Genomic DNA, 24,219 nt, shown 5'->3' with positions numbered 1-24,219 from the left:
TTTCTCCTTAAATGTTTAATAGAATTCACCTATGAGCTGTGTGCACTGGCGCACACCTGTAATCCCAGTGACTCAGGAGGCTGAAGCAGGAGGATTACAAGTTTGAGACCAACTTCATCAATTTAGCAAGGCCCCAAGGATTTAGAGAGACCCTGTCTCAAAACTTAAAAAATACAATAAAAAAAAGGCTGGGGATGTGGCTTAGTGGTTAAGTGTCCTGGGTTCAATCCCTGGTACCCCCCCCCAAAAAAAAAAAAAAAGAATTTATCTGTGAAATCATGTGGGAGTTTTTTGTTTTTGTTTTTTGGTGTGTGTGTGTTTGTAAAAGTTTTCCATAATGAACTCAATTTCTTTTTTTTCTTTTGCAGTATTGGGGATTGAACTCAGAGTGTTCCACTACTGAGCTACATCCACAGTCCATTTTATTTTTAAATTTTGAGACAGGGTCTCACTAAGTTGCTGAGGCTGGCCTGGAATTTGGGAACCTTCTGCCTCAGCCTAAGTTGCTAGGATTACAGGCATGTGCCACCATGCCCATCTGAACTCAATTTCTTTCTTTCTTTTTTTTTTTGGGGGTGGTACCAAATTTCTTTATTTGAAGGAATGGTACAAATTAAAGAACATAAGTGGGTGTTTTGGTACAATTTATAGAAAAGGTGAAGGTAACCCCAACATGCATGCACTGCCTTGGTGACCAGGGAAGTCACTTCCATAGCTATGGGAAGTCAGCCTAAGGTTTAGCTGTTGAACTCAATTTCTTTAGCAGACACCAGTTATCGTAGGTAGCTTCTAAAATGGCTCCAGTGCTGATGATTTTATTAACTTCCTGTTCCCAATTCACCCTTCAATCTATGCTCTGCAATAGTGCACAGAATTCACTGAAGGATCTCTCCTTTGCAGTGACCACAGTGACAAATTTTCTCAGGGCATTGGGGGAGCACTGCAGGAGGAGGGTTCTCTTCCTTTTTGCCTACAGCTACATGGTAGGCCAGTGATGTGGGTATAAAGACATCCCCTTCCCTAGCCACGCATGCATCCAGCTCACGTAATCCACTGGTGTCACTGCAACCTCAGTCTGACCTGGCAATAATTTCCCCGTCTCTCTCAACATGGAAATCTGTGCCCTGAAATCTGAAACCCCCCAGCTTCTAAAGGCCTCCTGCCTGTACTGGTGCCAATCCTTCCACAGGTTGTGCACTTTACCTGTGGCCAGGAGAGTAGCTTTTCTGCTGTCACTACCTTGGGACTGGGCCAGTCAGCAAAACTCTCCTGTCCAGTAGGATGAACTTATTTTTCCAATTGAAGTTAGAACCCCAGACTTGGGAGTAGTAGGATCCCTTTTCCAAGTTTGTCCTAAGCCACAAGGTGCTACGTAGAATTTCCTTTTATCTTCACTCATTTATTAGAGTGTAATAATTCTCTTAACTTTCTCCCATATAACCCACTGCATGGCTCCTATCTTCTGACTCAACACAAACTGATAAGCTCTCAAAGATCCCTGCCTCGTGGGATTCAAGCCCTTGTATAATCCACCCCCACCACCTTGAGTGTGAACTTGACTTAGTGACTTGCCTTTTTTTTTTCTTAGATGTTGATAGACCTTTATTTTATTCATTTATTTATATGCGAGGCTGAGAATTGAACCCAGTGCCTCAGACATGCTAGGCAAATGTTCTACCACTGAGGCACAACCTCAGTCCCAGTGACTTGCTTTTTTAAGGATTCGAATACCACAAAAGTGATGAGATGCTGCTTCCAAAATTAGGTTGTAACACTGATTTCCTCCCTTTTTCAGGCCACTTGGATGAGCCAATCTCATGTTGTGAGATCCTTGTAGAGAGGCTTACATAGCAAGGAACTGAGAGCAGCCTTAGCCAACAGCCAGTGCAAAACCGAGGTCCTCATTTGAACAGAATCCTACCAGCACTCACCTTTCCCTAGTTGAGACAGGACATGACTGTAGTGCCAGCCAACACCTACATTATAGCCCATGAGAGATCCGAAAGCAGAATATCCATTTTAGTCACATTCAGATTCCTGACCTATAGAAACTACAAGATAAGTGCTATTCAATCACCAAGTGCAGGAGGCAATTTATGTAACCATAGGTAACTAATTCAAAGGTAATTATAATTTTACTATCATCTTTTTATCTTTTTGGTAGTGGGGATTGATCCCAGAGGTGCTTAACCACTGAGTCACATCCCCAACCATTATTATTTTTCATAATAATTTTGAGACAGCACCCCACTAAATTGCTGAAGTTCACCTCGAACTTTCAATCCTTTTGCTTCAGCCTCCCGAGTCATTGGAATTGTGCCACCAAGTCCAGCTTCAATTTTATCTTGTATCCATTTTGTAAATTGTGTTTTGAAGGAATTTGTTCATTTCTAAGTTAAGACCTTCTAGTCTAAATTATTGATTTCCTTCAAAGGCAAAGTACACCCATTTGCTAATTTTTTTCAGAAATAAAAATTGTATCAACACAAAAATATGTACACTCTCATAGCAGCTTTATTGGTAATAGCCAAAAACTTGAATGCCCTTCATGTGTGAATGTTTAAACAAATCACGGCATATCCATAGCAGGGAATATTAAGCAGTATAAGTAACAAACTAATACAAGCAAATATTTGGATGGATATCAAGGAAATGGTACTGATTTGGGGGGAAGCCAATCTCAAAAGCCCATACACAGTATTTCATTTATATAGCATTCTCAAAATGACAGAATTGTGAGATGGAGAAGAGATTAGTGTGCCAGTGTTTAGGGATGGGATTGGAAGTAAGGGAGAAAGACATGAACACAAAGGGGTAAAACGAAGGATCACTGATGAAAGAAAACAGTTTCCTTATCTTGATAGTAATAGTGGTTCCACAAACCTACACGTGAGAAAGTTGCATAAAAACACACACACAAAATGCGTGAATGTGTGCCCAAGTACATGTGAAGCTGCTGCAATCTGAATAAGGTCTATGGATTAAACAGATGTAGTTTCCTACCATCAGAAAAAACGATCAAATGATCTTCACTACACTTTTCACAACTTCCTGTGAATCTGTATTATTTCAAAATATAAAATTTTAAATACTTCAGTTGATCTCCAGTTTCTTGGGCTTAAATATCTATTTTAAATTGCAATTTCCATTACTCTCCACCTGATTCTGAGACTGACTTTTGGGTAAAGATCTGAATAAAGTGAGAGGTCTAGTTATGAAACTATCCCATCGGTATCTGAGATACTTTGCAAGCCACATCACAGTTATTTTAATAGCTATTAACTATAAATAAAATCTTTTTGGAATTTTGTTTTCTTCATTTTCTCCTCCTCTGCTTGGATCACATATATTCACGGCTCTTCCTTTCTTCCTGATCTCAAGGGTTTGTATAAGATTACATCTGACAACTTACCTGTTCTCGGCAATGGGGCCTGTGATTTGAAGCCAGTTTTAATCTCTAACACGTAGATGTCTAATACGTTTTCTATACAGCAAATCCTGTCAATTGTTCTGTCCTACTTTCCAATTCCACCTCCTTTCCTCCATCCCTTCTTGCCTATATTGTTGACCTGGCCTCCCTGCTATTCTATCTCCGGCTTCACCTTTTACACTACTGCCCAAGTGATCTTTCTAAAATCCCAAACTTCAGATGATCTAACTTCCAAAACTCCCTCATAGTCTCTTTTTAGTATGGTAGTCAGTGTCCTTCAAAGAGGTCCCTATCCATCTTCTAGCTTTGTGACTTCGGGCAAATTCTCCAAAGTCTCTGCCTCATTTTTCTTCTGTGCAAAAGGTAACAATAATGGTCCTAAGTTATAATATACTAAAGCACTCAGAACTGTCTGGAACATACTAAGTGCTCTAAGAGTTAGCTATATCCTTACTCAGTGAATTACCATTCCTTAAAGACCCCTTCCACTATTAACACTTAGGCAAAAATAGGATCCAACCACAATCACTTCTTTGGGAGACAGAAAGAGGACAGACATGAATTAGAAATGACTCTCCACTACCTTCTAGTCATAGGATCTTGGCAATTTATGTAACATCTATTAACAAGCATAAAACAGGAATTACAGTATTGATAGTGAAAGATTATTGTTAAAATCACACGGGTTGCTGTACAGGCAAAGTAGGTCTGTTTGATGAAATGTTACTCAGCTTTTGAAATCTCCAGAAATCATCTCATAGAGAAAAACCCCTGGTTTACAACTGCCACCAGTCCAATCATTTTCCTTTTGAGTTTTCATGCAGCTCTGTAAGCTTCCTGGGAAATGTGTCTTTCTATGAGCTTCTGGAGAAAAAGCTCATGCTTCTATTTTTAAAAACTTCATTTTAGGAAGGGCTTATGTTTCATTCACCTATATAAGCTATATGATCAGCACAGACAGGATCTTAAAATATATCAGATGAGTACATGAATAAAATCGCACAAGGCCCAGTAGAAATGCTGTCCAGATTCACTCAGGCCATTATCTCTGTTCATATTCTGAGGTCCACAGAATTGTCTTCATACTTCTATGACACATTCTGTGGGCATTAGTTGTTATCTTGACTGCAAACTCAGTATTATCTACATCTCTGTCTTCCACTTAAAAAGTGCTCTATTTTAGGGCTGGGCTGTGGTTCAGTGGTAGAGCACTTGCCTAGCATGCATGAGGCACTGGATTTGATTCTCAACATCACATATAAATAAATGAATAAAATAAAGGTCTATCAACATTAAAGAAAAATTTTTAAAGTGCTCTAATTTAAATGAAGTGATGAACAGAACTGAGGAATATATCAACCTCCTTGGGTGTATTCATTCATTTCAGATCCTTCCCAATAACACATGGATGAGGTAAGTGGCCATTTATTTATATATTTTTTTACAATGCTAGGGATCAAACCAAGGGTCCCATGTATACTAGGCAAGTGCTCTACTACTGAGCCATATTCCCAGCCCTGCAGGTGACCATTTAAATCGCCACTTAAGGAGTGTTCTGGTAGCTTTGTTAAGCCAAAAAACCAAGAAAATCGAGACAATTAAAATACACCACAAACTTAACATTGACACTAAACAACTTTTAAGGTGGACAAATAATTTTATTTTGTGCATGCAAATACATGTCAAGTACTGCAAACTTTTCCATCAAATTTCTCTCAAACACTGAAAATCATGATGCTCTATTTTGTGAACAGCCAAAGCTAATTATCTCTTCACTTCAGTGCTACAGCAAAACACACAGAATTCACTCTTTGCTATTCACTATCATCACAACCCTCATTGTTCCATCTCTGCCCTCCCCCCATATACAGGCCTTATAAATCCTAGCCTTCCCCCATTTAATCCTATTCCTATAGCACAAAGGGAAACAATACAATTTGGAAATTCAAATTGAAATAAATGGAATAGAATTTATTCCCATATATATTCCCCATTTCATTGTACAGAATTATTTTAAATTATAGTTTTAAATAGAAGCTGAGTATATGCCTTAAAAATGAGCATTAAATCCATCTTAGAGATGGTGCCTGCTTTTTACATGATGGGTGTACACCATCTTTAATTTCATTTACATTTCAATCGAACAATAGATTTGCAAAGAAAATGTCTAATACAGACGTAAAAATATTCACACTAGAGCTTCACAATCGGTTGTACAATTGACAAACAGGCCTCTTTTCCCAAACTTTCCGGCTAAGCAAATTTATAAAGTGTAATCAATGCAACAAGAAAAACATTTCTCTTTCACTTCCAGGGAAAAGAATATGCAATAAACAGTATAAATGCAGACAGCAGTTGCTGCAAGCTAACCACGATACTCCCAAGTGGCTGTACAGTGGATATGTGCAGTACAAATAAAAGCCACATGTGTTGTATCACAACTACAGTATAATTGTTTGCCCAGCTAAGAGAATGCATGCACTTCCATGCCTTGGGTTATAAAATGAGGCCTAATTCTTGACAGGTTGATGGAATATGTGCAAATGACCTTGGCTTTTGGCAGTACTAAGTGCAGCCAGTGTCTGTTTTCCACTGGTTTGGGGATATTTTTAAAATTTTATGTTAAAAACAAAACAAAACAAAACAAAAGAAAAAAACCCAAACACCACACACACACACACACACACACACACACTCACACTGCTAGTTTCGGACTTGGGGGAATAACTGCTCTTGGAGTAAACATATGTCTCATCTCAAATGTGGGGTGTTCTAATCTGTGGTCTCGACTCCTTATATTCCCTTGCCAGCAAAGGGATACAAAGAAACTGCTAGTATAAAGGAGTTACTAGCAAACTTATTTATCCAGAAAATGGAATACTCCATGAGCATGTTCATTTGTGTTCTGCTTGCAGAAGGGGTCCTTATGTAGGAGTTACAGTAAGTGATCCCATCAACATTCTTCATTCACTAAAACACAAAGGAAGTTCTTCCAGGAAACTAATACACAGTTGCAATCCAACTTTTCCCTTTAATGATCAGTTACCAATACTGGTGACAGCCTGCTCAGAAAATGACTCAAAGAAGCTAGGGAAGAAATATTCAGATTCAAAATTTAAATCACTTACTGAATCTGTTACAAATTCCACCCCTGCTAAGAAGACAACATGGGCTTTAACATCCAAATGCAAAAGCAAGGTAGATGGTTCTTAGAATATTTTTTTCAAACATTTAAATGATCCAATTTAAAATTCCTATGAACTGCTGTGCATTTTTATAATTTTCTCAAGGCAGTAGGTAAAATTGGAATGTGATTTATATACTTAACACCGATTTGAAATCTTGGTGACAATTTCAGTTTTAGTATGTGAGGTTTCATTTGCTATTCTCTTATTAAAGGCCAACAGAGGGGGAAAATCAGTGTCACTGGTCTAATGAACTACCTTCTCTTGAAAATTACAATGTACAACTTTACATATGACACTGGCTCATCACATGGCATTGAAAGTAAGTCACTGCAGCAAAGGCAAGGGAATCTGATTTGCTTGGGTATCAACTGGGAAGAAATACATATATAACTTTCTCAGAATTCATAAAATGAAATGAGACCACACAAAAAAAAAAAAAAAGAAAAAAGAATTACTGATACTACATCCATGGTATCTAAATGAGGCACATGGATTTTGGAATGAGACTTAAAAATTCAAAAAGGAAAATCACAAAAAAGAAAGAAACCACCAATTTCCTGATTTCCAGACCTCAGACTGCTTTTTCCTGAATGGCAACAGTTTAGTTACCAGCATTACAAATTTCCTCTCCTGATGCGCTGTAGTCTTTGATTCTAAATACGTGTACATTACATGTTGGTAAAAGGGTCAAATGACCCTGGTCCTCAAAGTCACATTCTAGGTCTGATTGTACTATTTTCCTCTATGACATCAGTAGGTACCATTTTGAAGAAAGATCAGATGAGCTGTTTTCTTCTAAAGTGGTAAAGAACCAATGGCTTTACTCACATTAAAATCCACCATGAAAGGCAAAAGGTGGCCACCATACAGAAAGATGCAATGCAGAATAATCACAACACAGAAACAATTCCTATGTTGTTAGTGAGAGAGTAACATTTTAAGAATAGGGAGTTATGTTTTATGGGATCACCTGCTGCAAGACAAGCATTATTTTAATATAAATGTTCTGAGACATACCAGTAAGGTGGCAGGTATATACATACACTGATGCAAATGTAATTTACTGGACAAGTAGGCAAACACCTAAGCAGTTTATCCCAACCCCCTCCAGCAGAGCACAACCAAGTTTTAAAATTTCAATTTTAAAATTAAAAAGATAAGGTTAAATACACAAGATCAATTTATGTAGTATATATTCACCCTCAGAACGTGCTGAAGATGTTTTGTGTAGTTCTGTTGCACAGAGGGTTCTTTCCCTGAGGGCACATAAGGAGCTCTCGAACTGTTAATAGGTCTCTATTTTGTAACAAAATAGCAATTTTAAAATCTTAAAAAAAAATACATTACCTTCAACATGGAAGATCTCACTATTAAATATCCATGAAATAGACAGACTGGTTTGCATATCCTTTTTGGAATTACAAACAGCAAATAAAGTACATTGGAAGCATTTAAAATGTAATAAGCACATATTTATAGAAAGGTTCTGATATAAATTATATAACAATCATGTTCCTGTAATATCCTAGGCTAATTTATAATGTCAGAAATAAGTTAATGTAACATGGTTTAAAACTCTTGTTCCTATTCATTTCAGATTACAGAGTGAAATAAATAAAATGTCTTTGTAGGGATGGGGAGCACTGGCCATGGCAAAAAGGTACAGTACTAAACAAAGGAAATTAAGTCAAGGCTACTGTGCTGTTATGCTACAAACATCTTCATACATTTGAGTATTAAATAAATGTGTAAGATCTTCCATACTGACACCAGAATATCAAAACTACCCCTTTGTTTCTCAGGTATATTTACAACTTATCAGTCACCTTATGAGCATGTTCATTAAGACAGGTATCAAACACCAGTATTTACTCATTCTGATCAAGAAATTTCAGGGAAATGTCAACCCTCCCGCCCCTGGAAATGTGCACAAAACTTTTATCAAAATCTTATCTGATACAATGCTGTGGTTTTGTAAAATAACTAAATAGCTCAGACGACCAATAACATGATCCTGTTTAAGCATCTTGCTAGCAGGAAAAGCCCTTACATACAGTACACCTGGTGAAAGATCAGCTTGGCTTAAAATATTCCAGTACAATTTTCAGAGTAAACAACTTCACAGAAGTTAATTAAAAAAAAAATAATAATAAAAGTCAAACTAATCTTAAAGAAATGGAGGAAAAACAAAAAGACAAACTATAGGCAAGATCACCAGGAAGGAATGCCCAGCTTTTGTTTTCAAATGTTGACTGAAATTTAGGTTTCAATAAAATACCTCCCACAAATCTGAGGCACGACTGGTTGAACATACTGCATACTTTCAGATGCCAAATCAAAACAATTTCAGTCACATTATGGCAGGGCAGATATTATTCATGTTTTTAAGTATGGGTAAATGTTAGCCAATGTTCTACTATTACATGGTTCATAGTCTTATCAACCTAACAGAAAACAAGGAAAATTAAAACCCCAACATGAAGTAACAATAAACAATATTTAACCAAGATAATGCAATGAACATCCAAATTAATTATTTTAAATTAAACCCAGCAATACCATCTTGTTAGTCAGTGCAAACACTACATACAGGGTTTTCTCAAGAAAGCTGAAAGCACCTGATTCTTTTGCCAAGTCATCAGATTCAATAATGTACAGGCTTAAATCTGCATTTTAAAAAACTGCCATTACATTAGTGCATAATTTATCAAAATTGTAAAAACGATTCTGCATAACTTAGGAGAATTTAATATCTAGTACATCAGCTGAAAGACTTAGGCACTTGGTTATATTTTTAATTAATTACTTCAACAAGTAGCCTGTGTGTAAATATTAATAAAGCAGAAACTATTCTTGAAAAATGGAAAATCAAAAAAAATTAAATGCTACAGATAAAAGCACTGCACCACACTCCTACATATAATGCAGTAAAGAAAGCTAGTATATAACCCTGTAAAATTCTATGGTAAGAACGTCTAACTCCACTCTTCAAAATTAAAAAAAGGGAAAAAAAAAAAAAAAAAAAAAAAAAAAGGAAAAAAATTCATGCAAAGTCCCATGAAAAAGATAAATAAAGCAGCTGGAATGAGATGGAAATTTCTCTCAGTGAAACATAAAATAGAAATAAATAAGTTAATTAAGTCTACTTTCACTAGATGTATCATTGTAGGATCCTGCTAGTTTAATAACTGAGTTGTTAATTTTCTATAGAAGCCATTTAAAATAGGAAATGGCTCAGTTACTGCACCGGATTGCTACAAACTCATAAAAAGCTGCTTGAAGCTTAAGTTAAATGTTGTCCAAATTCCAATCACTTCTGGAAAGTGAACGTATTACCCTAGTAAAGTAAATTTTCTTTTTTTTTTTTTCATAATGCTAATAATGCAAGAGGGCTTGAAGTATCAAAGAGTCCACAGGAAATGGATGCCCCCAGTAATATCTTTTTTTTAAAAAAAATATACATTATATAATATATATTATATATATAAAAAGCTAGTGTAAATGCTTCCATGGTGTGGTCACAAATTTGAAAGATGAACCTCCTTTCAGCTGTTAACCATCTTCCCATTTGCAACAGGTTTTAAAAAGTCGTTTTTATCTTCGGACATAACATGAGTTTTCAGAATGAGGTTGCCAACACTGACAGATGTGGTGATGGGGAGGCAACTTGCATTGCTAATAGACACTGGAAGTGGCTGGTTAAAGCAAGAAGTTACCGGCAGAATTGTTTTTTGCTCCTCCCTGAGAGAAAATAAATGACAATGAAAACAAATTAGCTTTAAGTGAAAAAATTTTAAGAATAACCATACAGGCTTAATGAAAGTTGAATTGAACTTTCAAGAGTCCCCAGGAAAAAAAAAATGTCTTCTTATCAATAAAAAGTACCAGAAGTCAATAAAAAAGTTCCATTTTCCAAAAATTACAATAAAAAATTAAAATATTGGTTAGTATAGAGCCATACAAACTGTTATATTCAAGATTAAGCCAATATTTGGGGCAGAAATTATACAAAATGGCAATATGGTATCAAATAAAATCTTAACATGATTTTAAAAACAAGAAACGCTTCATCTAAGTTTTAATTCTCCAGTCTGTAGCTTAGAAGTATGGTCAAACCTAATGCTGGCACACAAACTAACTTTTATGCCAAAAAAAAAAGTAAGTTTCATGTTACTACAATGGACCACTTTGTTAGTCCAAATTTACCTTTCTCCCTAAAAATCCAGACTGATCGAATCACTGCCCTATTATATAAAGTTCTCTCATAAAGCAAAAATGAAACTAATACAGTAGCTACTTCTCTTTATATTCATGCCCTGTGCCCACTGTTTATGAATTTTCTGTCTAACACTCACAGAATCACATGATCTTCACCTAAACTCTGTCTCTTCTGCTTTAGTGGCTCCTTCTGGTGCTGTTGGACTGGATGCCCATTTTCCACTGTAGTTCCATTCAGCAACTGATCATTTTGAGAACTGATACCAAGTTGCATGTCCAGGATTTCCTAGGAAAACAAAGTGTTAATCCTTTGGAATCAAAGTTTCTTAGGCTTTTCAATTTCCAATGGAACAAAGCCTTCTAAGTAACTGGCACTTACTTCAATTTGTTCACTTTGTCCATCAGGTTCATCAGTATCAAGTGCTGAAAGCTCTAACTCAATATCTCTATCAGGCTTAGTATCTGCTGCATCTTCAGTATAATCACTCTGTAAATAAGAAAAATACTAATTTTTAACTGCAGGGTCTCCCTTTAAATTAAATTAAAATAATTTAACTAAAGAATGAGTCAGGATATCTAGGACTAGAATCTCATTTTTACATAAGTTTTAAATGTAATCAATAGTCCACTAGAAAAAGGAACACTAAAATGCATTAAGTAATGGTATAAGCCAATGAGCAGCAGGAGAAGCAAACAGCATGAAGCTAAGAGGTACAGTTTCTTTACCTCTCCATTTCTCAGTTCAATCTCCTTGCTTAGAAGATTTAAGGTAAGGTGACGGCCTTCATCCAGGGAATTCCACTTCTGTTGCATGGCTAGAGCATTAGCCTCCCTCTGAAGAAGTAATGAGTTACTCTTGGCCTACATGAGAAGAGAGAAATACAAACTTAGTTGCCAACCATAGCTTTCAATCATCATTCTAGTTCTTAAAAATCAAAGCTGAGTTACACAGAGCCTACCTGCTGAAGTTCAATGCTCAAAAGGTCTCCAGTACTGGAATGCTTTCTATGACCAGATAAATCAGTAACAATGAATCTATCCCTTTAAAGAGAAATATGTTTATTGTAATAAAAGTGAAATAAATGAAGCAATCAAAGCAACAGTTACCACAATATGTCTTAATGTAACCGACCAACTCTCAAACTTTCAGTCAAAATTCCCAATGTAGGGGCTGGAGTTGTGGCTCAGTGGTGGAGCACTTGCCTAGTATGTGTGAGGCTCTAGGTTTGATCCTCAGCACCACATATAAATAAATGAATAAAATAAAAGGTCCATCAACCAAAAAAACAAAATTCCCCATGTAAACTTTCTTTCAGACATTTGTTATATGATTCAAATTAGCTAAGCATATTTTATGAACAACTGGGGATAGGTTTTATATTCTGAGGATGCACACAAACCTGACAGTAGAGAACCCTAAAGAATTAAGAGTAATGTTACCGTTCAATATAGTGTGCTGATGATGTGGCCTCATTGCCATATGAACTCCACCTTGAATCCACGGCATTGACATAAGGGACATAATCTATAGAAAGGTAGAAAGAAACAATGATTAGAAAAATGAAAAGTGCACAGATGTGAATTATACTTTTCAAAAATGATGTGTATTTTATCCTACTAGCCACAGGATCCTGGTTAAACCATTTAAATCTGAGGGTACTATGATTGTTAAATGGAGGAAACTGTTATTGGTCTCATAGACCGGGAAATAAAAGCACAGAGATTAAACTATGTAAGGCTAAATATTAGTTAAATGAATTACCTGATACACTGATGGGCTTAGTTGCACTTCCTTGGGAAGCAGTAGCCTGGACAGGATCTGTAGTATGGTAACCTGTGCGGGAAGATCGGGAAATTGCACCCCATTTTGAAATAATAGGTCCATCACTAAAGGGAATTATTGGATCTTCTTCTTTTGTCCTTCTCTGAGTTTCAAATAAATGCACTCTTCTCTTAACATCTCCACTGTCCAGGTCCTGCATAAATCAAAGAATATCAATAAAGAACTGCTGGCAATTACTTGAATTAGTAGTACAAGTAGATATTATCAAAAGATCTGTAATCAGTTTTTTCTGGTGAATTTAACACTGGCTCTAGATCTCAATGATAATTCAACAACTATATCAAACCAGAGAACTATGTTCACATAATTTAAACATTAAATGCAATTTATTTCAGACTTACCTAAATATAACCCTGATGCTTATAGAACTATATAGCAACAGGAAGATGAAATCATTCATTCTAAAACTAGAGTCAACATGCTTTATCTTCCCCACCCCCAAATGCCCCACCTCAGCAAAATCATACCATTAACACAGCATTTGAATTAGCAATTACATCTTTCGGCTCTGAATCGATGGCATTTATACAGGAGCCTATGGTACCACAAGACCAGGGAGAATAATGGGAAAGATGATCTTCTTCAAATTTTGTACCACTCACAGGCTCAGGGAACTGATTGGGGAGGCGGGGTGAGAAAAAAGGAAGATAATTAGTATGAAACTTAAATTTACAAAGTTGTAACTAATATAAAAAACTATTAAATGAACAATTGTACTTTTCAATAACCAATATAAAAACCAGCTGTAAGCAACAAATAGTATTTATGTAATAAAAAACAGCAGTTTCTCTTTTTACTTTGTCTTTTAAGTTCCGAGAAGGAATTCCTGATATCAAAAAAATGGATCAACAAATATTTATTTAAAAATATATTTTTTTTAGTTATCAATGGACTTTATTTATTTATATGAGGTGCTGAGAACTGAACCCAGTACCTTGCATATGCCAAGCAAGTGCTCTATCAATGAGCTATAACTGCAGCCCCCAAATATTTATTATATGTTGCTAACATGGTATAGGGTGTGCTAAAAAAATTTAAAAAGAAAAAGAAAACAAATAAATAGGCACAGAGATCACAGTCCTATCCTAAAGAGTTTATAATTTTCTTGAGAAAAAAAACAATATGTGTGAATAAGGGAACATAACTGATAAGCCACATAGTACTAAAAAAAGAACAGAAGGAATTCAAATGTGGCTCCAGACCTAGAAAAGTTAGAGAATAAATTTTAAAGGGACTGTAAGGAATATTAAGGGAGCCAGAATACTGAAGTTGTAAGAGTCATTAAAATAACTTTTCCACATCATATTGCTAGCTGATAGCAGATCTGAATCTCGAAAAAAAACCTTATCTCCTAAATCAGTACATAAAAAATGAAAACATATTTTTCTTTTTTATTTTGGTACTGGGGATTAAACCCAGTTGCTCTTAACCACTGAGCCACATCCTCAGTCTCCCCACTCCTTCTTAAAAATTTTGAGACAGAGTCTAGCTAAGTTGCTTAGGGCCTTGCTAAATTGCTGAGGCTGACTTTGAACTTGTGATCCTCCTGCTTCGGCCTCCCAAACCACTGGGATTATAGGGATGTGCCATGGAGCCCAGCAAAAACATATTTTTCTATTAGACAAGGGGCAGCTCTCTTGCTCTGTTCCCAAGATGTTTTATCTGCTTTGAGGAAGTGTAAGTTTGGTGAGACAAATTTGAGTCTAGTTTAAAAGCTGCATGCTTTATTGAAATATTTATGGGTGAAAAAAATGTCTAGGATAACTTCAGAATAATCCAGCTGGAACAAGTGTGGCTAAGTTGACAGCTGTGGAAGTTGGGTGATGGGTAGTGATGGGTACATGGAGTTCATTACACTATCTCTAAATTTGCATGTTTAAAATTTTTCATAATGAGAAGATTTTGAAAATAATTTTATATCAGAATCTCTGGGAGTGGGGAGTAAACTCAAAATGTTAAAAAAAAAAAAAAAGAAGAATCTTTCTCTAAATATAACACTACTAAAAACAGCAGTTTCAACTGAAGTCATCCTGGCACAAAGACTTGTTTTATATTGCCAAGAACAATAATTAACAATGATGTAAATGGCAGAAATAATAAGCAATTCTGGACTTCTTGTGAAGGAGAGAAAAATAATACCTCAGATAAGATTAAGATTCAAATCCTAGCGACTTACAGGCTGAAAGATCATTCCCTGAGTAGGATTCCTAATTTATAAAATAAGGATAATACCTGCCCCTTAAGTTTTTTGTGAGAATTAAATAAAATAGCATTGTGATAATGCTTTTGTACAGTGCCTGGAACAAGTAGGTGTTCAATGAATGTCAGATACAAATCTTAATTTTGGGGGAGTACTGAGGTCAAAACCAGGGCCTTGAGCAAGCTAAGCAACCACCAACTGGGGGTTGGTGTACACCTCAGTGGTAAGGCATATATAAGGCTTTGGGTTTGATTAACATCACCAAACAAACAAACAAACAAACAAAACCAAAACCCACAGCATAAAAATAAAAACTATACTGTTGAAAAGATCCTGAATTCTTGTAAAGAACTGTACCTCACTGGTCTTCAGAATCTCATTACATTTAACTAACCATGGTATGTTAGTTATATGTTGATGCTAATTCTGTTCATATACTTAGTTTATTGAACTAAATTCAACTGCACACCAAACCATTGCAAGATATCCAAAATAGCAAGCCCTGATTTAAATAATTTGAAGTTAGCTACTTAACCTATCCCCATAAGAGCAAGTGATTAAAACCTTTCTTACATCCGTGCGGAAGTCTACACTGAATAGAGGAGAAGGTGGTGTTGGTGACTGTGTTGCCACAGGAAGAGTTGAAGACACAGGTGCTTTCTGAGTGTGGTACTGTGCCCACTGATCTGGCTTTCTTCGTATCTGCTCCTCGCAACTGGTCTTCAAATGACCACAAGGTTCCTAAGTGGGGAATAAAAGAAACAATCTTGGTCATCTAGGGAGTAGTGAATAAATTTAACTATGCCTGTGAAAATAACGTAAACAGATATGATATTGTTGGGACAAGGGAAAAAAAAAAAAAACAGCAGGGAAGTCCCCTAGTCTATTCTCCACACTTAACAGAAAGTTTAATATTTATTCAACTGATATTAAGTAAAATCTGAACACTCAATTTTCTACTATATAAGTCATTTGTATATGTATGAAGATACTGAAAAAAAGGCTTTGTACTTGTATTTTTGAGATTACTTTTTATCTTCCCATCAGTTTCCTATTGGAATGTATTTATTGAGCATTAATATATATTAGGGCCAGTTCCAAGAGCTTTTTCTAATTTAATTCTCACAATAGCCTTATGAGGTAGGTACTATTATTTTCATCAAACAGATTAAAAAATTGAGGCACAGGGAGATTAAGTAACTTCTGTAAGTCAAGCAATTAGTAAGGAGAAGCGTAGCATCTGGGTGGTTTGACTCCATACACTGGGCTTTTACTACACTATAGTAGCATTTCTATTTCCATCATTACTTACCCTTGGTAAAGGCACCGTTGTCCTTGGCTCACTTGGTGGCTGACAAGCCACTGAATAATATCCATCTAATGAGTTATATCTTTCCCGCAAAGATGTCTGATAGACAGATGAGTGCATCACATCCATTGGAGGTAAAGAATTGCTTCTAATAATGTCATCTCGTTGGTACATGGGTGGACGCCAGATGCGCCTGCTGTCGTACACAGGAGCATACATTCCAGAAGGTACTGGAGGAACTGGTCCATACTGCTGCGGAGGAGGAGGTTGGTAAGGAGAAGAATTCATTCGATCTCGAGGGGAAAATGTACTGTAATGATCGGCATATGGCATGGAAGCAGGTGGGAGGGAGGACTCTGGAACATTATTGGGTCTCACAAAGCGAGGAACACAGGGAGCCACACCAGCTGGTACCGTTGGAGGTGGTGGGTAGTATCCTTGAAAATTGGAAAGAGGAATATTTAATGTAATCTTAGTAAAATTCAACATTTTATAATGGTTTAAACTAAAGTAGCCTTTAATGAGAGGAAATAAAATAGTAAGCACTGATATATACCTGTAAAGAAGCTACTTTCAAGATACCATTATATGAAAATCATTAACAGTCAATACTTTGTTAAACTGCTCCTTAAAAACACTTGACAGAGATATTAACAGATGGTTGGTAAATTTTCTTTAGGGTAGCTACTGCTACAGATTTTCAATTGTTAAGTTATTGATTATTATTAACCATTTTGGAAGCAGAGGTTAAAGACCTCTTTTAAAATCCATATGAGGTGTTCATGTTTTTTCCAAAAGTGTACATAAGCATATATAACCAAAACATTTTGCATATCATTCCAGGGAATTCACAGAATGCCCTAAAAAGTTATTCATAGACTCTATTTGGTATTTTGGTATTCACAAGCAGAAGAATGAAACCAGAACCCTATCACCAACTAGTCTAAAAAATCAACTCAAAATGTATGAAAGACTTAAATATAAGATCCCAAACTATGAAAGTGCCAAAAGAAACAAAGGGAAAATGCTTTAGGACATTGGAAGGTATTTTTTTGGACAAGATTTTAGGGCACAGAAACAAAGACAAAAACAGACAACTAGAATTGTATCAATAAAGCTTTTCCTCATCAATGAAAACAATCATTAGAGTGCAGAGGTAACTGAAAGAATGAGAGAAAATATTTGTAAAATTTATATCTGAGAGGGAGTTAATATCCAGAATATAAAAGGTACTAAGAAGTTTTAATAATAAAACAAATTACCCTGAAAAATATAAGCAATAGATGAAAATAAACATTTCTCAGGAGACACACAAATGGACAACAGGTATATGCAGATTTATAAATGCTCAATGTCACTAAAAATCAGGAAAATACAAACTCACTGCAGTGAGAATGGCTATTTGTGTGTGTGTGTGTGTGTGTGTGTGTGTGAAGTCACTCAGATTCCGAATTTTTATTTTCTCCTATGTAAAACAAAGATACACAACTCATGTAGTAATCTTAAAGATTAAATGCAAAAGTAAAAGTAAAGTTTAGTTATACTGGGTCTTTCAATCCACTAAACTGAACCCCATGAAGGCAGAGCTCATGGCTCTCTTGTCCAGGATATGGACATATGCTCAAGTTGACTATCATGCTCTGCCATACCTGAGTTGAGAAAGTCTTTATTTGTTAGACATGATAATCACTTAGTGAATCCTTGTTGGGAGATGAAAAAGAGAATGGCTATTATCAAAAAGACTAACCATAAGCAAGCACTAGAGAAGATGTGGAGAACAGGAAACCCTTGTACATTGTTAGTGAGAAAGTAAATTAGTACAGTCATTATTGAAAACAGTGTAACAGTTCCTTAAATAATTAAAAATAGAAGTATTATATGATCCAGAATTCCCACTACTGGGTACATATTCAAGAAAAGAAATTAGCATGTGTAAAAGACATCTACACTCCCCTATTTATTGCAGCACTATATTCACAATAGTCAAGAAATGGAAATAACCTAAGTGTCCAACAACCAATGAACAGATTATGAAAATGTGTAATATACAAAGTGGAATACTTCTAAGCCATAAAAAGGATAAAATACTGCCATTTGTGACAACATGGATGGAACTGGAAATCACTATTAAGTCACATAACCTAGGCACAGAAAACCAAGTATTGCAAGATCTCACTCACACATGGAATCTAAAAAGGTTGGTCTCATATATAGTGGCTACCATACTCTCCCCAGAAAGTGAGAGTAGGGGGAAGGGAGAGATGGGATTATAGTTAGTTAGGAGTACAAAGTTCTGGTGTGTTACTGCACAGTAGGGCAACTATAGATACCAATTATGTACTAGACATATTTCAAAGAGCTAGAAGAAAGAATTTTGAGTGTTTTCATCATAAAGAAATGATAAATATTTGAGGAGATGGGTATGTTTAACCTGATTTAAACCTTAATACAATGTAAACATGTCATCAATATATCACATGGTACTCCATTAATATGTACAATTTTTATGTTTTTATATCACTTATTAAAAAGGAAGGAAATGGAAGTCATGAATAGACTAAAGGGTGGCAGAATATCAGAATCTATCACTTTTGCACAGGGATTACTTTGAGCTGAAGACAAATGAAAAGTAGCAAATCCAAGAAAAAAGGTCTCTGTTCACTTCCTATATGCCTAGATGCAGGATGTAACATTTGTAATTCTAATCACCAGAGACAATTTTAGACTCTTACTGGCCTGAAGGTAGTACCACAGGAACCACACAAACCTTACTGACTAGACCTTATCTTCCAGTAGTTCCCCCATTTATCTAGAGACCCACAATTTGCCACACTAGAAATTCGAAGTCCTTTTCCTTTTTATATTGGTGGTACTGGGGAGTGAAGCCAGAGACCCTCTACCACTGAGCCACTCCAGCAGCCCTTTTTATTTTGAGACAGTGTCTTGCTAAGTTGCTGAGGCTGGCCTGAGTTGCTGATTACAGGCATGCACCTGGCTACTGCGCTCCTTTTCTTCTTGTCACTTTTTCTACAGTTTTATTGTTCTTTTGTTAAGATGACATATAAGCTCATGTTTTAACCACTCCTTTTGAGTTAGTTATGATCTGGATGTGAGGTATCCCCCAAAAGCTAACATGTAAGACAATGCAGGAAGGTTCAGAGCAGAAATGATTGGGTTTTAAGAGTCTTAACCCAATCAGTGAATTAATTCCTAATGGGAGTAACTGAAGTGGTAGGGTGTGGCTGGAGATTAGAATTGAGGTGTAGCTTTGCGGCATATATTTTGTATCCGGAGTGTAGACTATCTGTTTCCTGATCACTATGATGTAAGCTGCTTCCCTCTACCACCCTCTTCTGCCGTGATGTTCAGTCTCGCCTTGAGCCCCAAGGAAATGGAGCCAGCCTTCTATGAACTAAGACCTCTGAAACCATAAGCCCTCAAATAAACTTTTTCTCCTCTACAGTTGTGCTGGTCAGATCATTTAGTTACAGCAGTGAAAAAGCTAAAACAGAAACTGGTACCAGGAGTGGGATCGCTGCTGTGATTCACCTGACCATGTGTTTCAGAAGATTTTGGAGCTTTTTGGGATTGGTGGGAGGAATTTTGAGATGTATAGCAGTGCAATCTGGAAATGCCTTAGACTTTTATAAGCAAAGATTAATAGCCGATTCTGGTGAGAGCTCAGAAGATCAGAATGGTGATAGGACCATGATCAGTGAAGACCCGGCTCAAGAGGGTTCAGAAAAGGAGGACTCCATTGGAATTTGGAATAGAGACCATTTGTGTTGTTCTGGCTGAGAAGTTGTCTGCATTTTGCCCATGTCCAGAGACCATCTATGAAGCTGATTTTAGAAGCAAAGGCGTTCTTAATCTGGCGGAAGAAATGTCTAGGCAGCATAGCATTCGGGAAGTGGCATGGATATTGCTGGTGACTTTTAGCCAAATTTATTGTGATAATCAGGAGCAGAAAGCAGAGCAAAAAGATTTTAAAGTGGTGGACTTGAAAGGCAGGAGTAAAACTAGGGCTAAGGATGTTGCAGCTGTTAAAGACATTACCACAGCTAAAGGAATACTCAAGACTATGCCTAGAGACAATGAGAAAGATGGCTCCAGGGCATCTCAGGAGCTGGTGAGACCACACCCATCTCAAGCTCAAGGGAGTAAAAGTGAAAATTCTCTTGAGAAGAAACCAGTGGGTCACCCCTTCTTCCACAAGGGGGCCTAGGAAGCTTTTCAACATGCTTAGCCACCCAGATCCTCAGAGGCTGCTGCAGTAAGGGCCTCTGGAGGCTTGGCTACTGTTTGAGATGGCAGCAGATTTTGGCATCAACCACGTGGTGCTGGTTCTGCAGGAATGCAGGATGCTAGAGTTAGGGGATCATGGAGGTTTCCACCAAGACTTCAAAGGAAGGCCTGGGAGGCCAGGCAAAGTGCAGCAGGGTTGGAGTCCCTGTGGGCACCCCCTAAGAAGTCAAAGTGTGGAGATGTGAGGAGGCTGAAGTTACAGTGGAAACCCCAGAGATTAAGAAATGAAAGTAATGTGGGACATAGTCCTAGGAAAGCTGCAGGAAACGAGCAGAGACAAACCAACAGAAAGGCACTTGAGCTGCAATGAACAAGGCCACAGGGACGGAGCTATACATGCCATTTGGAGAGAATATCAAGATATTGTGTGCCCCAGGTGCTGGACAAGCAGCTACAGGATTTCTTGCCCTGTTGGATTTTGGTCTTGCTTTGGTCCTATCCCTTCTTTCTATGCCCCTATTTTTATAAATGGAAATGTTTACTCAGTACAATATATTTACTCAGTTTACAATATGTTGGATATTTTTAAATTGCTTTTAATTTTACAGGAGCTCACAATGCGAGATTGCCTGAGAGAAGACTGTGGACTTGAACTTTGAGCAATCTCAGAACTATTGAGACTATAGGGACTCTTGAAAATGGACTAAATATATTTTGCATTGTCATATGAGTGTGAGCTTTTGGGGGCAAGGGGCAGAATGTTATGGTTTGGGTGTGAAGTATCCCCCAAAAGCTAACATGTGAGACAATGCAGGAAGATTCAGAGGATAAATGATTGGGTTGTAAGAGTCTTAACCCATCAGCAAATTAATCCCTGATGGGATTAATTGAAGTGGCAGGGTACGGATGGAGGAAACTGGAATTGGGGTGTGGCTGTGGGGCATATATTTTGTATCTGAAGAGTGTAGACTCTCTCTCTTTCTCTCTGCTTTCTGATCACTATAAGCTACTTCCCTCCACCACCCTCTTCCACCATGATGTTCAGCCTTACCCTCAGCCCTGAGGAATGGAGCTGGCCTTCTATATACCAAGACCTCTGAAATTGTAAGCCCACAAATAAACCCTTCCTCCTCTACAATTGTGCTGGTCGGATCATTTAGTCAGCGGTGAAAAAGCTGACTAAAACAGTTACCTATCAGAGTCTCTTCCTGTGTATTCACAATGCATATGCTGATGAAAAACTATATACTGGCATCTAGAATCACAGATTTTTACAGCAGGAAGAAAACTTATGAGTCAAAGGGATTAATTTTTTAATACAGACATTCTTGATAAACATAAATATTGACTCATTTATTTATAACAAACATTAGATGAGTTTCTTTTTTTCTTAGAATTACCTAAAATTACTTACCTGTTTGTGGGTACTGTGGGACTTCAAAGGGTATCTGAGTCCTTGGATCTTGAAAATACTGAATGTTTTCAGAATGCTGAGGGTATACTGGTACTCTAGTGAGAAATGGGCTGGATTTTGGAGGCACAGAATTCAGTTCTGTTCCAACATTAGAGGGCCCAGCTGAGGTAGCAGTTATGTTACTTACAGGAGTCTTGGGTGGAGAACCAATTTTACTGGAGAGAAAATATAACAAGGGCAGAGTATAAATCACTATTATGATTGTTGTCTTCCTCAGTAGAAATTTTTCATAAACAGTGAAGCTATTATCAGAAAATACTTCAGAAGGCTAGGGTTGTGGCTCAGTGGTAGAGCACTTTCCTAGCACGTATGAGGTACTGGGTTCGATCCTCAGCATAACACAAAAATAAATAAATAAAATAAAGGTATTGTGTCCATCTACAACTAAAAAATAAAATAAAAAAGAAAACATTTCAGATATTTTCAGTGACAAATAAGGCAAATATTTTCACTATTACCTTATACTGTTAATTCACAAGATTATAGTAACATCTCATATTCTGGTGAGGGAATAAAGAAATGAAAACAAATCCTAGGTAACATGGTGACTCATCAGTCCCTTTTATCCCTCTTGAAACAAAGATTTTTTTCCTACTGGAAAAAAAAAAAAAAAAAAAAATCCTGTTTAAAGGGTTCCCAAGTAAAACAAGAGTTCACCAGCAGAATTCTCTGGGACAAAAAAAAAAAAAAAACAAAGTAAGAAAGAGTTGTTCTCTATTAAGGCTTAGATTTGCTGAAATGTAATTTTAGATAATTTTTTGTCTGTTTTGTTAACCCTCATATCCCTAGCACCTAGAACAGTTCCTAAGAAACATTAAACATTTGTTGGACAGATAAAATAATTCCTGACACACAGTAGGTACTCAGTATCTGTTGAATGAATGAAATTACTCATTAAACCAATGCAAAATACTCAAGCCTTTTACCTTATTTTATACAAAAAAGAATTTTCTGGGTTGAGTACCAAGTAACCAGCTCCAAATCATCTTATCATGACTTTTTTGTCCCCCTTAAAGAAGACAAACTTGATAAAGCTTTAATATGCGGTGACTCAAGAAAATGATCTTGTTATTATGGAGGAATTCAACATATTGCATCCCAACCAGATTTAAGAGGATTTTTCCTTAAACTAGAAAAGTCCCTTTTAATGCTAGAATATAAGCAAAAAAGTATATAAACTGCCTTTAAGTCTAGCATGGTAGATTAGTCTAACACATGTTTATTTCTATGTATAATTATATACTAAAATTTAGAAAACAGGTCAGGAGTAGTGGCACACACCTGTAATCTCAGCAGCTGGGGAGGCCAAGGCAGGATTGTGAATTCAAAGCCAGCCTCAGAAACTTAGCAAAGCCCTAAGCAACTCAGAAAGCCTGTGTCTCTAAATAAAATATAAAAAAGGGCTGGGGATATGGCTCAGTGGTTAAGTGCCCCGGGGTTCAATACCAGGTAACAAACAAACAAACAAACAAAAAAATGGTAGAAAACAGGGCTGGAGTAAAAAGCACTTGACTAACATGCTCAAGGCCCTGGGTTCAGACCCCAGCACCGCAAAAAAAAAAAAAAAAAAAAAAAAAAAAAAGTAGAAAATAAATAAGAAGATGTAGGTAATACAGTAAATACAAATGTCTTGGTTGTGTTGATTCTTAAAGTTGAACAGAGGTAATAGGAATATGATTAGAATTTCCTTTTAGTAATAACAACATTTATAGAGCAGTTACTGAATACATTTTAGGCACTACATTAAGTCCTCTAATTATCTGGTCCTTCTATGTCAAAATGTTATATACTATAAAATTTGGATTACTACTTTGAAATGGCAAGTAAGATTTATCAATAAAAATTCATGAAAAGGTAATTGTAACCTCAGAAAGCATGCAAGCTATCCCCAAAATTCAGACTTAAGGACAAAGCTAAATCTTCAGCTACATCCTAGTAAGGGAGCTAGATGACTACAGTTTTAACCTAGATCATTTCCAGGATTATAGGTTCTTGTTCCAAGCAACTCCCCTTGTAACTCCATTTTTTGCTTGTATTGCTTCCTCTATCCACAAAGATCTTCCTGCCTTGCTATGCATACTTTTAGAACTAGTTCAGGTGTCACCACTTCACCTCTAAGAAGACTTCTACAATATCTCCCTGTAGAATTAGTTATCCTTAGGTAGAGGGGAGTGAAGAGAGGGGAGGGGTGTATGGGGGTAGGAAAGACAGTAGAATGAATCAGACATCACTATCCTACGTACATATATATCTATATGACTAGTAGGATTCTACATCATATACAACCAGAAGAATGAGAAATTATACTCCAT

General features: G+C 36.6%; 1 protein-coding gene across 4 annotated transcripts in view; it reads right to left on the bottom strand.

Annotated features, from left to right (window-relative positions):
• Rc3h2 (ring finger and CCCH-type domains 2) overlaps window positions 1–24,219 on the bottom strand; it is a 95,816-nt gene that overhangs the window by 33,306 nt on the left and 38,291 nt on the right. For 2 of the 4 annotated variants that reach the window (XM_047524136.1, XM_047524135.1), the window contains exons 11-20: window positions 21,848–22,062; window positions 16,192–16,625; window positions 15,453–15,620; window positions 13,147–13,293; window positions 12,599–12,812; window positions 12,277–12,361; window positions 11,796–11,877; window positions 11,563–11,697; window positions 11,216–11,323; window positions 10,993–11,122 (exon numbers count right to left, since the gene is read on the bottom strand). In XM_047524136.1, coding sequence (XP_047380092.1) covers window positions 10,993–11,122; window positions 11,216–11,323; window positions 11,563–11,697; window positions 11,796–11,877; window positions 12,277–12,361; window positions 12,599–12,812; window positions 13,147–13,293; window positions 15,453–15,620; window positions 16,192–16,625; window positions 21,848–22,062 — 1,718 coding nt within the window. Of the gene's footprint in view, window positions 1–9,666; window positions 10,360–10,973; window positions 11,123–11,215; window positions 11,324–11,562; window positions 11,698–11,795; window positions 11,878–12,276; window positions 12,362–12,598; window positions 12,813–13,146; window positions 13,294–15,452; window positions 15,621–16,191; window positions 16,626–21,847; window positions 22,063–24,219 lie in introns of those variants that run through there. The other 2 variants (XM_047524137.1, XM_047524138.1) reach the window with 2 other exon arrangements.

The sequence above is a fragment of the Sciurus carolinensis genome, chromosome 14 (genome assembly GCF_902686445.1).
Source record: "Sciurus carolinensis chromosome 14, mSciCar1.2, whole genome shotgun sequence".
NCBI classification, from domain to species: Eukaryota; Metazoa; Chordata; class Mammalia; order Rodentia; family Sciuridae; genus Sciurus; species Sciurus carolinensis.
The sequence above is the reverse complement of the archived record's forward strand: the minus strand, read 5'-3'. Positions and strand labels throughout refer to the sequence as shown.